This window comes from Salmo trutta, chromosome 10, assembly GCF_901001165.1.
Source record: "Salmo trutta chromosome 10, fSalTru1.1, whole genome shotgun sequence".
In the NCBI taxonomy this organism is placed as follows: domain Eukaryota; kingdom Metazoa; phylum Chordata; class Actinopteri; order Salmoniformes; family Salmonidae; genus Salmo; species Salmo trutta.
The window spans coordinates 38,606,866-38,622,397 of NC_042966.1; the positions used below are offsets into that span (position 1 = coordinate 38,606,866).

At 41.9% G+C, this 15,532-nt stretch overlaps 1 protein-coding gene across 3 annotated transcripts; it reads right to left on the reverse strand.

Moving 5' to 3' along the window:
* Window positions 1-1,487: 1,487 nt before the first annotated feature.
* Window positions 1,488-14,147, reverse strand: LOC115201697 (inward rectifier potassium channel 16). Of its 3 annotated transcripts, XM_029765526.1 has the most exons (3): window positions 13,942-14,147; window positions 11,806-11,899; window positions 1,488-4,132 (listed from the first exon to the last, which is right to left on the reverse strand). In XM_029765526.1, exon 3 carries the CDS (start codon window positions 4,120-4,122, stop codon window positions 2,848-2,850), a length of 1,275 nt encoding a protein of 424 aa, XP_029621386.1. In that variant the 5' UTR covers window positions 4,123-4,132; window positions 11,806-11,899; window positions 13,942-14,147; the 3' UTR covers window positions 1,488-2,847. The 3 variants fall into 3 exon arrangements, with proteins under 3 accessions (XP_029621386.1, XP_029621384.1, XP_029621387.1); XM_029765524.1 differs by lacking the exon at window positions 11,806-11,899; XM_029765527.1 differs by lacking the exon at window positions 13,942-14,147 and having other exon boundaries at window positions 11,806-11,974.
* Between the last annotated feature and the right edge of the window lie 1,385 nt (window positions 14,148-15,532).

Consider the following 15,532-nt stretch of genomic DNA (forward strand, 5'->3'; position numbering starts at 1 on the left):
CAGGGTCTGTTTAATACCAGTGGCAGGTCACTGATAAAAATAGAAAAGTGTAGAGGGCCTAGAGAGCTGCCCTGCAGTACACCACACTTTACATGTTTGACATTGGAGAAGCTTCCATTAAAGGAAACCCTCTGAGTTCTGTTAGATAGATAGCTCTGAACCCACGATAAGGCAGAGGTTGAAAAGCCAGAACGCATACGTTTTCTCAACAACAAGTTATAGTCAGTAATATCAAAGGCTGCACTGAAATCTAATCTTCTTATTATCAATTTGTTTCAACCAATCATTAGTAATTTGTGTCAGTGCAGTACATGTTGAGTGCCCTTCTCTATGAGCAGGCTGAAAGTATCTTGTTAATTTGTTTACAGAGAAATAGCATTGTATTTGGTTAAACACAATTTTTTTCCAACAGTTTGCTAAGAGTTGCCAGAGCCAGTAAAGGCCGCTTTACCACTCTTGGGTAGCGGAATGACTTTGGCTTCCCTCCAGGCCTGAGGACAAAGACTTTCCTCTAGGCTCAGATTAAATACATGACAGATAGGAGTGGCTATAGAGTCACCTACCTTTCTCAGTAGCTTTCTGTCTAAGTTGTCAATGCCAGGAGGTTGGTAATCATTGATCAATAACAATAATTTTTCCACCTCTCCCACACTAAATTTACAAAATTCTAACTTGCATTGCTTTTCTTTCATTACAAGTTTTTTATGCATGAGTACGATGGCCCACTGTTGGAGTACAAATTATTTGTCTTTATGCCCATCATTTAATTTCCATCATTCTTTATATAATTGATATTGGCTTCATAATACAGTTTCTTCTTCTTTTTGTTGAGTTTAGTCACATCATTTCTCAATTTTCAGTAAGTCAGCCAGTCAGATGTGCCCCATCTCTTTCAACCATACCGTTTTTCAGTTCCTCATCATCCATGGAGTCATAACAGTTCTGTCAGTTTCTTACCACATGTATGTTTATCAATAATTGGAAGAAGCAATTCCCTAAATGCATCAAGTGCAACGTCTGGATGCTCCTTATTAATCACATCAGCCCAACAGATAGTTTTTACATCATCCACATGAGTCACAGCAACATCTTTTGAATGATCTCTTATACAGTATTTTAGGCCCAGCTGTTGGAACTTTGGTTTTCCTGGATATAGCCACTATATTGTGATCACTGCATTCAACGGGTACGGACACAGCTTTAGAACAAAGTTCTACAGTGTTAGTAAAAATGTGATCAATACATGTGGATGATCTTGTTCTTGTAGTGTTTGTAAACACCCTGGTAGGTTGATTAATAACCTGAACCAGATTACAGGCACTGCTTGCTGTGAAAAGCTTCCTCTTGAGCGGACAGCTTGATGAAAACCAGTTAATATTTAGGAGAGACGAGACTGAAATAGCAGCACACAAAGTTGCAGACACATTTACAACATAAAACACAAAGCACTACAGTTTAAAAAAAAATGTACACATTGAACAGCAAGATGGTTTGGGAAAGTGTGGTTTAACTAGCAGTCAAAACATTGACAGCTCCTTACTTCATTTTCCATCATAGAGTTTAACCTAGTTTTAAACTCATTTTACATCATAGAGTTTAACCTAGCTTTAAACTCATTTTACATCATAGAGTTTAACCTAGCTTTAAACTAATTTAAAGGGACGAGCTCCTGTAATTTCAGGACCTTTTTGAAGCTTGTTCCAAGCGGAAGGAGCAGAGAACTGGAAAGCGTTTTCACCTATCTCTGTACAATCAACAAAACACAGTCATGAAACACAGGCGATAGTTTTCAGACAAGTAAAATGAGAGCTGTCTCAATATAGCCTGATAAATAAAAATGTAACAAAGGTAAGTAAGTCAGTTAAGAACAAATTCTTATTTTCATTGACAGCAGGTTAACTGCCTGTTCAGGGGCAGAACAACAGATTTGTACCTTGTCAGCTCGGGGATTTGAACTTACAACCTTTCTGGTTACTAGTCCAACACTCTAACCACTAGGCTATGCTGCCGCCCCAATGACTTCATGACTTCATCTCCGAAGAGCTAAGGAAGATCAGCCCACTCTCATGTAGAGGGTACAGTGATGAGTGGCTTTGGATGAAAGGCTTTGGAGTTAGTAACAACTTCAGTGCTCCATGGTACACAGTCCAACATACGTAATGAAATCATGTACAGGATATCACCAGAATCAATTACAGGTAAGGAAGTAGTGGATACAAGCATCGTTCTCGATTCTAATGAAAAACGTGACTTAATACGAAAATAAAAACTTGAGCTTAAGCTTTTTCACAAGACCTACGACGTTTAAGGGTGAGAAATTCATCTATCAAGAAACCCAAGTACAAAACCACAATGTGGGGTTTAAAGGTGAGAAATTCATCTATCAAGAAACCCAAGTACAAAACCACAATGTGGGGTTTAAAGGTGAGAAATTCATCTATCAAGAAACCCAAGTACAAGACCACGGTGTTTAAAGGTGTGGCACTCATCTATCAAGAAACCCAAGTACAAGACCACGGTGTTTAAAGGTGTGGCACTCATCTATCAAGAAACCCAAGTACAATTTGGGGTTTAAAGGTGAGACATTCATCTATCTAGAAACCACAGTACTTCTTAGTTGCTAGTCTTTCTATTTGTTTTTCCTGCACATTGACTGTACGTGGAAAAGTCTGAGGTTTCATCTTAGATTTCATGAAAACAATCAACTTTGTTTTTTCAGCATTTAAAAGCAACTTCAGTGTATAGAGCCTGGACAATAGTAAAGGCAGACTGCAATGGCCATGTTTCTGAATGACCATTGGCCAGTTACAATGAAATTGTGTTGGTATTGCCATGTCAGCAGAACATCTACGTCAGAATGGGGTTCCTTGGAAGACACAAATGTCCTTGGTCCTCGCAAACTGCTGCGATAGTAGCAGCCATGGCTGAATGTACCTCAGGTTCTGTGGTGCCATTTACCAGTTCCACAGTCACCATCGGGGGTTTGCAATTAATGCTTGGGCGCTTGGGGCGCGGGGAGTTGCGTGGGGAGTGGCGCGGGGAGTGGCGCGGGGAGTGACGCGGGGAACGCCGAAGCTTAATTTGATCGTACTCTTCTGCGCTGACCTCTGGAACCAGGACCTTAGCAGTGTGGTGGAACATGGAGTAGTCTACCTTGTAGTATTTCAGGCTTACATTCAGCATATCTTGGAACAGATGTCCCCAGTGAATCTCGTCGGGTGTGTAGGAGGTGCGAGTCTGGTGCAGGATGCCCGTCGAGTCGTCCGTGTAGGTGAAGGACACCACCAGCTCAAAGTCGTCTTTCCGAAGATCCTCCAGGCTCATGCAGTAGAGTGGAGTACCGGGCTCAATAATGTGGAATATGGTGGTTGGTATGGCTAAAAGGATATCACTCTGTTTGATTTCCAGGTCCTTGTAGTTGACGTCCACCCTCCCAGTGGCGTGCATGGTGGGGCGGAAGATTTGAGCACGAGCCATCCCCTCCACCATGTGGTGCTGGCGGAAGTCCCCGATCCTCCATGACAGGCACAAACGCCCATTTCGCAGGTTGATGACAGCGCAGTTGCTGAAGCCTACCGTTTGCGTCAGTTTCCGTGTCGATGCCATCTCTGCCACAGCGATACCGATGACAAATGTATCAATAAAACAGCTGATGACATCCTGCACGGTTACGACGATGATTGCCACCATGCAGTTCTCTGACATACCTCTAAAACCATAACCGATTGTGGTCTGGGTCTCCAGTGAGAATAGGAAAGCCGCGGTGAAGTCCCTCACCTCGTACATACAAGGGGCATTAGTAGGGTCCTTCATGTCGCCGTTAGCCAGGGCGATCACCCAGTAGAGGATGCCGAAGAAGAGCCAGGAGAGGATGTAGGAGAGGGTGAAGATGAGGAACATAACTCTCCACCTTATCTCCACCAGCGTAGTAAAAATGTCGGTGACATACATGAGCCACTCCTCAGGAACATGACGGAACAGGACATTGCAGTTGCCATCTTTGCGGACGTAGCGACGCTTCTTGTGCTGGTAGCCGATCTCGGCCTTCACGGCGATCAGGGGAGTGGTGTAGGCGTCGACAGAGGGATCGGAGGGACTAATCTCTGTGTAGTCGTTGTTCATCCTGTAAGATCTGGGAAGAAGAGAGACAGGAAAATAATGTTTATTGGGGTTTATTATCTGCTGTATAACACTGAAAATGTCACTGTTATGAATTGTAGTCTTTAGATTAGTTGGACAACCCGTGATATGTTTCTGGATTCCGAGATTATGATTTGAGAATTATGTACCAGAACACTGAAATCAAACATATTCACCATCATTCAGAATACATATATTTACTTGAATTTTGTGGCATTTGAAGGACAACAGTTTTGCAGCAGCACACTCCTCCAGATACAACCACATTGTTTATTGGTGGGTCATTGGAATTTTGAGTGAGTGGATTTGGGTTGGGTGTTTGTGTGTTAGGGAGGAGAATGCTTATAGGGAGAGGTTGTGCCATTCCATCATAATGATGGAATGTTTCGGCGATTGGAAACCACATGATGGTGAGTTGGGACACTTCTCTCTGAGGTTCACTGGTATTGAACTGTATTTAGACAGGGAACAGTTGAGTTGTGATGAGATTTGGTCTTTCTCTGTCTAATGTTTACTACCAAAAACGGTGTCTTGAGGGAGAGACAACATGCACAGACAGACACCAAAAAATACACACACACACACACACACACACACACACACACACACACACACACACACACACACACACACACACACACCAGTGAATTCATTACATTCCATCACATTTTCCACCCTCTCTTATGATAAGGAATAACATACGAAAGTTTCAGTAAGAATTGACACTTATATATTAATTGCACTTGAAGGCACTGCTTATTTTTCATGTTTTCCCTGACCTTGCCTTGTCTGTTTTCCCCACTTTTCAGCTGGACTGAATGACTAGGAAATGGAAAATCCTGCATGTGTACACACAGTGGAAAATAATACCAATTTTACTTTTTTTTTTACAGTTTGATTTATGTTGACCAATGTTTTTATACATGCATTAGGATATGATATACAGCGTGACTGCCACTTTATCACCCATATCTTTTTAAAACTTATCCAAAAAGGCTCTTCAATGTGGTTCACCTAGCCACAACTAGCTTGCCCGTTTTCCACCGGCTTTTACTACGGTTATTGTCGGGCCGAGGAAGTAATTAGCAACAATGTCTGCCATGTATCAAACAGATTGGCACCCTATTCCATTTGGGACACAGCCAATCTCCAACCGCTCCTGTCTTGAATGTCCTCACCCAGATGCAACATCTTAACTAGATTGAGAAAAGAAAGCTAAGGACCTTCTTTTTTGACAGTAAAAACTTTGAGACGAGAGAGAGAGAGAGAGGGCATTTTATTGCCTATTTTTTTCCGCAACGGGGTTGTTCATAATTTTATTAACGTGAGTGTTCTTTTGTCTTTCCTCCATATGTAGTCTTCTATACCATTTAGTTTGCTGCGTGGTGGACTTTGACCTGCTCTCAATATGCAATTTAAGACGTCAACCCGGGATTGTTTACTATCTATGATTCCCATTTGTTTCTCCCATGGCTCCATGGACTGTATCAATAAAGTTTATCATAATGAGGCAGTTGCCTAGAGATGTAAAAACCCATGGCAACAGACCCTATCGGCCCCATCCATCTTCTGTGGTGTTCTCAGCTACTTTGAAGGATCATGTGGCCTGATTTTGCAGAGTTGTATTTTTTCCCTACTGCCGTTTGTTTCTAATGCCCCGACACTCATAGGGCTTTCCCTACTGCCGTTTGTTTCTAATGCCCCGACACTCATAGGGCTTTCCCTACTGCTGTTTGTTTCTAATGCCCCGACACTCATAGGGCTTTCCCTACTGCCGTTTGTTTCTAATGCCCCGACACTCATAGGGCTTCTCCCTACTGCAGTTTGTTTATAATGCCCTGCCACTCATAGGGCTTTCCCCTACTGCCGTTTGTTTCTAATGCCGCGACACTCACAGGGCTTTCCCTACTGCAGTTTGTTTATAATGCCCTGCCACTCATAGGGCTTCTCCCTACTGCCGTTTGTTTCTAATGCCCTGCCACTCATAGGGCTTCTCCCTACTGCCGTTTGTTTCTAATGCCCTGCCACTCATAGGGCTTCTCCCTACTGCCGTTTGTTTCTAATGCCCTGCCACTCATAGGGCTTCTCCCTACTGCCGTTTGTTTCTAATGCCCTGCCACTCATAGGGCTTCTCCCTACTGCCGTTTGTTTATAATGCCCTGCCACTCATAGGGCTTTCCCTACTGTAGTTTGTTTATAATGCCCTGCCACTCATAGGGCTTCTCCCTACTGCAGTTTGTTTATAATGCCCTGCCACTCATAGGGCTTCTCCCTACTGCAGTTTGTTTATAATGCCCTGCCACTCATTGGGCTTCTCCCTACTGCAGTTTGTTTATAATGCCCTGCCACTCATAGGGCTTCTCCCTACTGCAGTTTGTTTATAATGCCCTGCCACTCGTAGGGCTTCCTGTAACTTGTATTTTCTGTCTTACCAAGGTCATCTAAGGAGAAACATGTAACACTTTACAACACCTACATTAACAACTGTGGTTTACACTTTGTGACACACTGATTGTTTGTATATTTGATTGCTATGTTTTGAGTCAGGTGTTAGTGGGTTCAATAGTGCTACTTTCAGAGTACTAATTCAATAGTGCTACTTTCAGAGTACTAATTCAATAGTGCTACTTTCAGAGTACTAATTCAATACTGCTACTTTCAGAGTACTAATTCAATAGCAATTTGACTTTGCAGTGAATTTGGTCAAATAATTCGGTACTCATCTTAAACCGGCAACACTAAATGCATGATGGATGAGGTTTTTGAATGCAAAGGCAGTGCATGGCCCACTGTTTAAGTGACTTTTATCTGGTGGAGTGAATCCAGAGTGTGGGGGAAAAGGTTGTGCCAGTAGAGGAAGTACCACAGGGCTGAATTGGTCTAGGTTAGACTGAGGGGAAAAATCTATGTGGAAACTGGAACACTCTCACCGTGTGATCACGGGCAAAGAAAGGATCCATCACAGCCAAACCACTGAGAGCATCCTCCCTACTCACAAACACACACACACGCACACATGCACGCACGCACGCAGGCAGGAAGGCAGGCACGCACGCACGCAGGCAGGCAGGGAGGCAGGCACGCACATACAAACACACACACACGCACGCACGCAGGCAGGCAGGCAGGCAGGCAGGCAGGCAGGCACACACAAACACACACACACACGCACGCAGGCAGGCAGGCAGGCAGGCAGGCAGGCGCACACACACACACACACACACACACCCCCCCCTTGAAAGCATCTTTCCTTTCTCCGTCTGTGTGCAATCAATCCTCTCCTATCGTCTGTCCAAAACAAATGTGGTTTGACGTTATCTGACTGAGTTCACTAGACTCTCTGGTCTCAAACTCCGCTTCCTGTTGGCTAAAGATGTTTCCCCATGTTGCCAGAATATAGAACTCAGTGTATGAGATCACAGAAAAAAAGGTTCTACTAAGTTCCCATAACCCCCTCCTTCTCCAAAAATGCAAATATATCTTTAAATGAAAACAGGAAACAAAACGTTATGCTTTTTTCTCTATAATGTTGTTATTCAGAAAATAATATATTCTTGAATGTGATGGTCTGGGCAGGGGTGACATTGTGGATGTTTGTGCGCGTCTGTATGTTGTCGTTTGTATGTGGATGTTTTGTATTGTAAAAAAAAATCTATATATATATATATATTCTTGAATGGAAAGCCCTACTGTATGTCTGTGAATCATCTCCACATTACCATAGCTGCTTTCTTGTGAAAGTAAATCCTCCTACTGTTAATCTGTTTACGTTATACAGTAGAATAACCCTCACTTTAATGACATTTCACTGGTCATAAAACTCTGGATTACAGCACTAATACAGTATGTATTATTGCTAACTTAGCCTAAAAGGAAGCATGTTTTAAGATGTTCCAATTGAAAATAAACCACACAATCTTAATTGTGTTAATTAACACAACTGACGTCTTGATTTAAGGCCTACTTTATGCCGATGAGGATCTTAATGCTTGATTTAAGGCCTACTTTATGCCGATGAGGATCTTAATGCTTAATTTAAGGCCTACTTTATGCCGATGAGGATCTTAATGCTTGATTTAAGGCCTACTTTATGCCGATGAGGATCTTAATGCTTCAGACCACTGGTGTGCAGTGTAGACACAGTGCACCAAAACCAGAGGCTCTTAGCCCCTAGCGACGCAACGTGGTGACCAGTCCTAAGTATATCTCAACACATGACCCCCTTATACGTCCCAAATGGCACCCTATTCCCTGTATAGTGCACTACTTTAGACCAGAGCCCTATGGGTACTGCAGTATATAGTTAAAGGGTTGCCATTTGGAATTCACCCTCAGTCAAACTTAATTAAGATTCGCGCCTCCCAGGACAATATGGTCAGTGTTTCTCCAACAAGGAAAGTTTGTCAAGAAACTTCCAACGGCCCCCTTCAAATATGTTAACAGGCTGACTCTCTGGTAGTATTTTCTACAGGTACCGGCCTTAAATGTTTAATGCGTTTAATAAGGATAATTCTATTTTGTCTCATGTGGATGTTAATAGGCTGACTCCCTAGTAATATTTTCTATAGCTACCGGCCTTAAACCCTAAAATGTTTAATGCATTTAATAAGGATAATTCTATCTTGTCTCATGTGGATGTTTATCTCATAACAACATCAAAGATCTGAGTGTTATGTTCCCTCCAAATGTTAATAGTTGTATGCTTTTTTTTGTTTTTACTCAGATTTCAATGACCAAGTAAAAAATTGTATTAATCCAAATCTATAAAAACAGCTGTAGTGCTGTATATGGAAAAACACAAGCTAGAAGTCTAGGCATGAATCTTGCAGCACGCTGGTGAAAAAACAAGCAATCAAACATGAGTAGCCTACTGTAAAAAGTCTTCATTTCAGTTTAATTTAATCAAGTTACACTGTGGTCAGATTACGATTCACACATTCTCTTTGAGTTCTATTCAGTTTTCATTGTTCTCTATGCAGTCATAACAGGGTATTTCCACAGAGGCAGAGCAGGGTACCGTATAGAATGTCTGATATTTATCTCAAATAGTGTTCATTCGTCGTTCATTTGGCCTTTCATGTTAATTAGATGATATTGCTGTCAGACACCACGCACAGTAGGGTTAGTTAGACATCAGTTTAACAAATGAGATCAAATCAGGCATTCATTTATTTGAATAATTGTCCAGTTACGATAATGCATTTATAGCTGAAGCAACCCAGATGTCCTTGTGAACACAGGCACCTCTAGTTACTGTAGGCCGCCAGTCTAGGGAGGGAGACACTCATGCATCCGCAGACACACACACACACACACACACACACACACACACACACACACACACACACATACACACACACGCACACGCACACGCACACGGACACAAATGCACGCACACACGCACACGGACACAAACGCACACACACACACACGGGCACACACGCACGCATACACACACACGGACACACACACACGGACACACACCGTTTGCTTGCATGCAGTAATATTCCGTAAAGCTGGTGCCCTTCCATAATGTACGTTTGTGCTGAAAACCTTTGCACCCAATGGCAGCACAGTTCACCTGCAATATATTGGACTGAAAACCTACAGGACCGTAGATCTCCAGGAAGAGGGTTGGACTGAAAACCTACAGGACAGTGGATCTCCAGGAAGAGGTTTGGACTGAAAACCTACAGGGCAGTGGATCTCCAGGAAGAGGGTTGGACTGAAAACCTACAGGGCAGTGGATCTCCAGGAAGAGGGTTGGACTGAAAACCTACAGGACAGTGGATCTCCAGGAAGAGGTTTGGACTGAAAACCTACAGGGCAGTGGATCTCCAGGAAGAGGGTTGGACTGAAAACCTACAGGACCATAGATCTCCAGGAAGAGGGTTGTACTGAAAACCGACAGAACAGTAGATCTCCAGGAAGAGGGTTGGACTGAAAACCTACAGGACCATAGATCTCCAGGAAGAGGGTTGTACTGAAAACCGACAGGACAGTAGATCTCCAGGAAGAGGGTTGGACTGAAAACCTACAGGACAGTAGATCTCCAGGAAGAGGGTTGGACTGAAAACCTACAGGACGGTAGATCTCCAGGAAGAGGGTTGGACTGAAAATCTACAGGACCATAGATCTCCAGGAAGAGCGTTGGACTGAAAATCTACAGGACAATAGATCTCCAGGAAGAGGAGTTGGGTAGCCCTGTTGAAGATCATACATATACTGTAGGCTATGTTTCTTCATTTATAGCATTGTGTGGGAATTTCCATCTATCCACGTTGCCGCCGGGAAATGTGTGGCAAGCTGGCGTTTTGCCCCAGCACTTTTGATTTGTATTAATAAAAAATATTGACACAAAAGTGTTGAAAAGAGAGACAAAGTATTGTGGTTTAGACTGATTCACCTCATGATTTGTTTGACAGGATTTTTAGGTTTTCATTCTCCCTAGGGCCAGGAGTTCTTCCCCTGGTCCCATCATAGCCCACATATAGTAAAACCATGTTTTATAGCTGCTTTTAATACTATGTCTTTCCAAGAATTATACCCGGTTAGGTAAGCCTACCAGATCAGAAAGATCTCTGGGCCCCCAGGAAAACAATTTCCCCCACACCACTCTGTGGCCTGTGGTGCAACCTCTATAATCACCACACAATGTTACAAATGAAAAAAAAATATTCTATTTGTATGATCTACTATCTCAAAAATGTTGACTTACGTAGTTTGACTTGGAGTTCAATGAGACAATTGTGTTTACATTGCATTGCTCAGGGGAGCAACTGTTGGGCGAGTGTTGTGCGCGACCTCCCAAGGTAATGCTTCGAGACGTGATAATTTCGCAAGTTTACACAACAGTATTGCCTCTTGAGAATCGATATCTCTTCGAGAACCTCTCAAAAAATGTCACTTTGCTATCGTTAATGTGAAAACTGTATTATTCATAGCTTGTGTCATCCTTTGAAAGATCAATAGACAACACATTTCTTTTGAAACAGTGTCTTTTTCTGCTCTGTCAGCGTCTAGGTGTCATCGACTGACACACTCTTCACTTCATAACGCTCTCTCGGACCACAAACAAACTAGCAGCTTCCTACCCATACTCATAAAGCATCTCAAAGTAGAAGTGCTGATCTAAGATCAGAGTTGTCTTTTAGATTAAAATGAATAAAGGAAAAAGGACACTGCTCTTGATAGTATCACTGGTATTTAATAAGCTTACGTATCGGCCACACGGACTTCGTCAGAGCTTTTGTGAATTTTCTGAAAACAGCACCTCTATGTGGACCTAGCCCCGCCCACATCCGTTCCACACATGGAAAGGGGTTGGAGGCAAAGGAAAAAGAAATGAGTGCTACCAAACATAACAACATGCATTTCACAAACACTACGAAAGTGTATAAATAAGACGCATTAAACACGTCCTTTTTCCTTCATCCTGTTTCAACTGTTGCCGTGCACCTGCAAAAGATTGCTCAGATGTGCGAGTGCTTTTTGAATTTTAGATTAAAATGAATACACAGACGGGAACTGATACTAGACCTACTCTGAGATGTATTTATGTATACGGGCCCAGTATGTTAGTATGGTTCAGTGACAAACAATCAAATGGCAATTACTGTCAATAGCCCAGCAAGGATTTACTTCAGACAAAGTACTTTACTGTACCTTGATGTGATAACTCCATTTAGGTTCTGATGTTCTGAGACTAACTGTAGATTTTAGTGGTCCTCCGGTCTCCTTTTCAGCTGAAACACCTGATCTACTTAACAAAAAGGCACATCTCAATAGGTGGTTCAGGTAAGTCATGACATGTCACAAGTGGGAGGGGCCTTTCCTCTTCTGTTCTCTATTGTTCATTTACATTTAAGTCATTTAGCAGACGCTCTTATCCAGAGCGACTTAGAAATTGGTGCATTCACCTTATGATATCCAGTGGAAAAACCACTTTACAATAGTGCATCTAAATCTTTTAAGGGGGGGGGGTTAGAAGGATTACTTTATCCTATCCCAGGTATTGTTCCTCAAGCAGAGGGGGGGGGGGGGGGGGGGCGATGACATCACAGATTCCCATCAGACCAACTCCATGAATGACCTACTCATTGTTTGCAGTTGTGTCTAAAAAACAATATTTTGCTCAAAACATTATTTTTTTTTACCCTTTACTATGTGTACTTCACAGTATTTATACTTAGGATATCGGTTTTCAACAGTAAAAGTAAAACAACTTCTGGAGGACGTCTTTAACCTTTAATACAACTTAAAGTTCACAGATATGAAAGATTTAGATCAGAGCTTTGATCAACAATCTATCACTCTTGTCAACAACTCCCCTCTTTTTTTTGTAAAAACAGTCATGCATGGTACCGTAGGTCTGTAATTAAAAACCTTAGATCAGTCTCAGGTATTCCATTGTTGTTGTTGTCAGCAGATCGTAGTTGTCAGTTTAAACTCTAGCCTTACTTGGTGTCTTAGCACTAATCTGTTTCTAGGTTTAGTTTCTTTGTGAAAAAAGTATTAAAGCACAAATAGATGACCGTAAGACAAACTGTTGTTAAACCAAAAAAAAAACGTATAGAATTTACACTTTCAGTATATTTTTAGTTTTCTCCGTGGAAAGAAGAGACGTTAGAAGAATTGAAAAGGACCTTTAAATGTCAAGCCTTTATAACGCAAATCTACCACTGATCGGATTGAATCCTGGCCTTTATCACTTCAGGAAGGCATGCTTGATGACCTTCACTTTTTAATAACAAGAAACCCTTATTCTTGGCTTGAGCCATGTTTGAAAGATCAATATTTATGTGTATTTTCTGCTCTGTCAGTATTCTGTGCATCATCTCAGCGGAAAGAATTGATGCTAGATGGGAAGACACCTGCTGAATCAACGTCGTTTCCATGTCATTTCAATTCAATTATGTTGAACCAAAGTGGAATAGATGTTGATTTGACGTTAAGTAAAGCTGAATGCTTTAAATATCCCCTGTGCAAGACCACACTTTAGGTTTTCATTATGCAACTCCCAATACTTTGGCTTGAGTTGCCATTCGACTACTAAGGCATTTTCCATGTAATAAGTTTTATTTAGTAATTGCATGGCTCTCCATTAACCCTCTGGAGTGTAAGCCCTGTCTAAGCTGGGGGAGGGGAGTGGGGTTCTAAACTAACATACAGTATGGAATTGTTTTAAGATGGTCATAGCAAGGATTATTTGGCTATTTGAGTTAGAATTTTAAGACCCCTTCAAGTATCAAAAGATATATATAAAAAAAATATTGGATGAAACATTGAATTTGGCATTACTGCTATTAGCCAATAGAAATGCATTGAATAACAGATTCACTACATGGAACAGATAGTCCCCAAAACTTTTTCAAAAGGAAGTTTGTTCTGAAGTGCCTGTTCTATATCTGAGAGACAAGGAAACATTTTACACTACATAAAAAAAATGTGACAAGTATTTATCACCTTATTTTAGGTGCTAAACTATCTCCATATATACTGTACTTCCATAATTTTTAAAAAACTGGTACCCGGGAACTTTCCGACGAGTCTTGTGAACATCCTAGAGCAGAACGGAGAACACCATCGTGTTCGTGAGATTTCTAATCATTCAATAATACTTCGTAGGCCAAATCGTTCGGACGCTACAGACGTTTTCATGAGAATACAGATTTTTTTTTATTGTGTTAGTACAATTTCCACAGGGCGAGGGTTAAATAATAAACAGTCGTATTTTAAAGCAAAGTTGTGATGAACTAAAAAGAGAGAAAAAGAGATAAAAAGAGCATTGTTGTTTCATACCTGTTACAAAAGTAGTCTGGAGTCGGTCTACCTCTGTGTGAGGCTGCTTCCTGTGTGTAGGGAAGAACCTGAGCAGAGACTGGTACAGGTGCAACAACAGCCGTGCCTATTAGAATGAAATCGGCCCACCTGTAGCTGTACAAAGTAAATATAAACACCTCCCCTTAGGTGTGTCCCTGTGTTTGTCTGTGTACGCCTGTTTGTGTACATTATCATAACGGTAGCCTTAACAACCTCCATGGCTCAGAGCAGGTTGTTGTGTCTCTTTCCTTCTGGCCATCTTGCATTTAGCCTTTCTGCAATACATTGTTTCCAACCTGTTCAGCGACTACTTTGTGTTGTATTGATGACTATATTTCCCCACCTATACTGATCCTGATCTCTAGTTCTAGGCTACCTCTCATGGGAATCAGGAGAGTCCATTATTAACAAGGGTGAGAAACTCAACCGCCTCTTTCTCCGTCTGGATGTGAAACGAGTCCAAATATATTTGTTAAATAGTTGAACAACCCTCCTGACAATGGTTCAAAATTAGAGCTTTTCAACCTGTATTCACCGTGACTTGACCACATAAAGAGTAGAGAAATCCCACTCTCCCTCATGTACCCACTCTCTCTGTTTCTCCATGAATTGACCATGGGAACCCATATTTCCAATCTGACAATCCTTAGAGTGACATGACACATCAGACTCAAATGTCTCTTTGCTTCCCTCTCAATAGTTTCTCCAGAAATCTTTATTCATTGTCAGAAGCAAGAACAAATTCAAATAGGCAGGTTTTCAGATATGAGAAACAGAATGGTGTTCTAAAAAATGTTTGTTTGACATACACACAAAAAAAAAAGTGGATTCCTTAAGGGTTCTTTAGGAAGGATGATGGTTGTATGTGAAATCATACTAACCGAAAGACCCCCTTTGAGTCCTTTAATGGTTATTTTCAGTTCCAAAAAGGGTTCTTTCATCTCACTCAGGGTAATAATTCAAATGTAGGGGCAGTAGCTCATTAGCATATGTGGGGGTGTGGTTTGCACACAGCTCTTTTTGGGCAACCCTGAGTGATGGTCCTTGGTTGCAACCAGTTCCAAACTGCCTCTGGAAACAAGGTCAGCACAATAACTGTTCTTCAGGAGCTTCATGAAATGGGTTTTCATGGCAGAGCAGCGGCACACAAGCCTAAGATCACAATGCCAAACGTCAGCCGGAGTGGTGTAAAGCTTGCTGCCATTGGACTCTGGAGCAGTGGAAACGTGTTCTCTGAAATGATGAATCACGCTTCCCATCTGGCAGTCCGATGGGCTAATCTGGGTTTGGTGGATGCCAGGAGAACGCTTCCTGTTCAAATGCATAGTGCCAACTATAAAGTTTGGTAGAGAAGGAATAATGGTCTGGGGCTGTTTTTCATGGTTCAGGCTCCTTAGTTCCAGTGAAAGGAAATCCTAACACTACAGCATACAATGACATTCTAGATGATTCTGTGCTTCCTACTTTATTGCAACAGTTTGGGGAAGGCCCTTCCCTTTTATAACATGACACTGCCACCAAGCACAAAGTGATATCCGTACCGAAATGGTTTGTTCGAGAACGGTGTGGA

Bases quoted from the DNA above. Each gene is read 5' to 3' on its own strand.
- LOC115201697 (XM_029765524.1), bottom strand. From the start codon at position 4,122: ATGAACAACGACTACACAGAGATTAGTCCCTCCGATCCCTCTGTCGAC.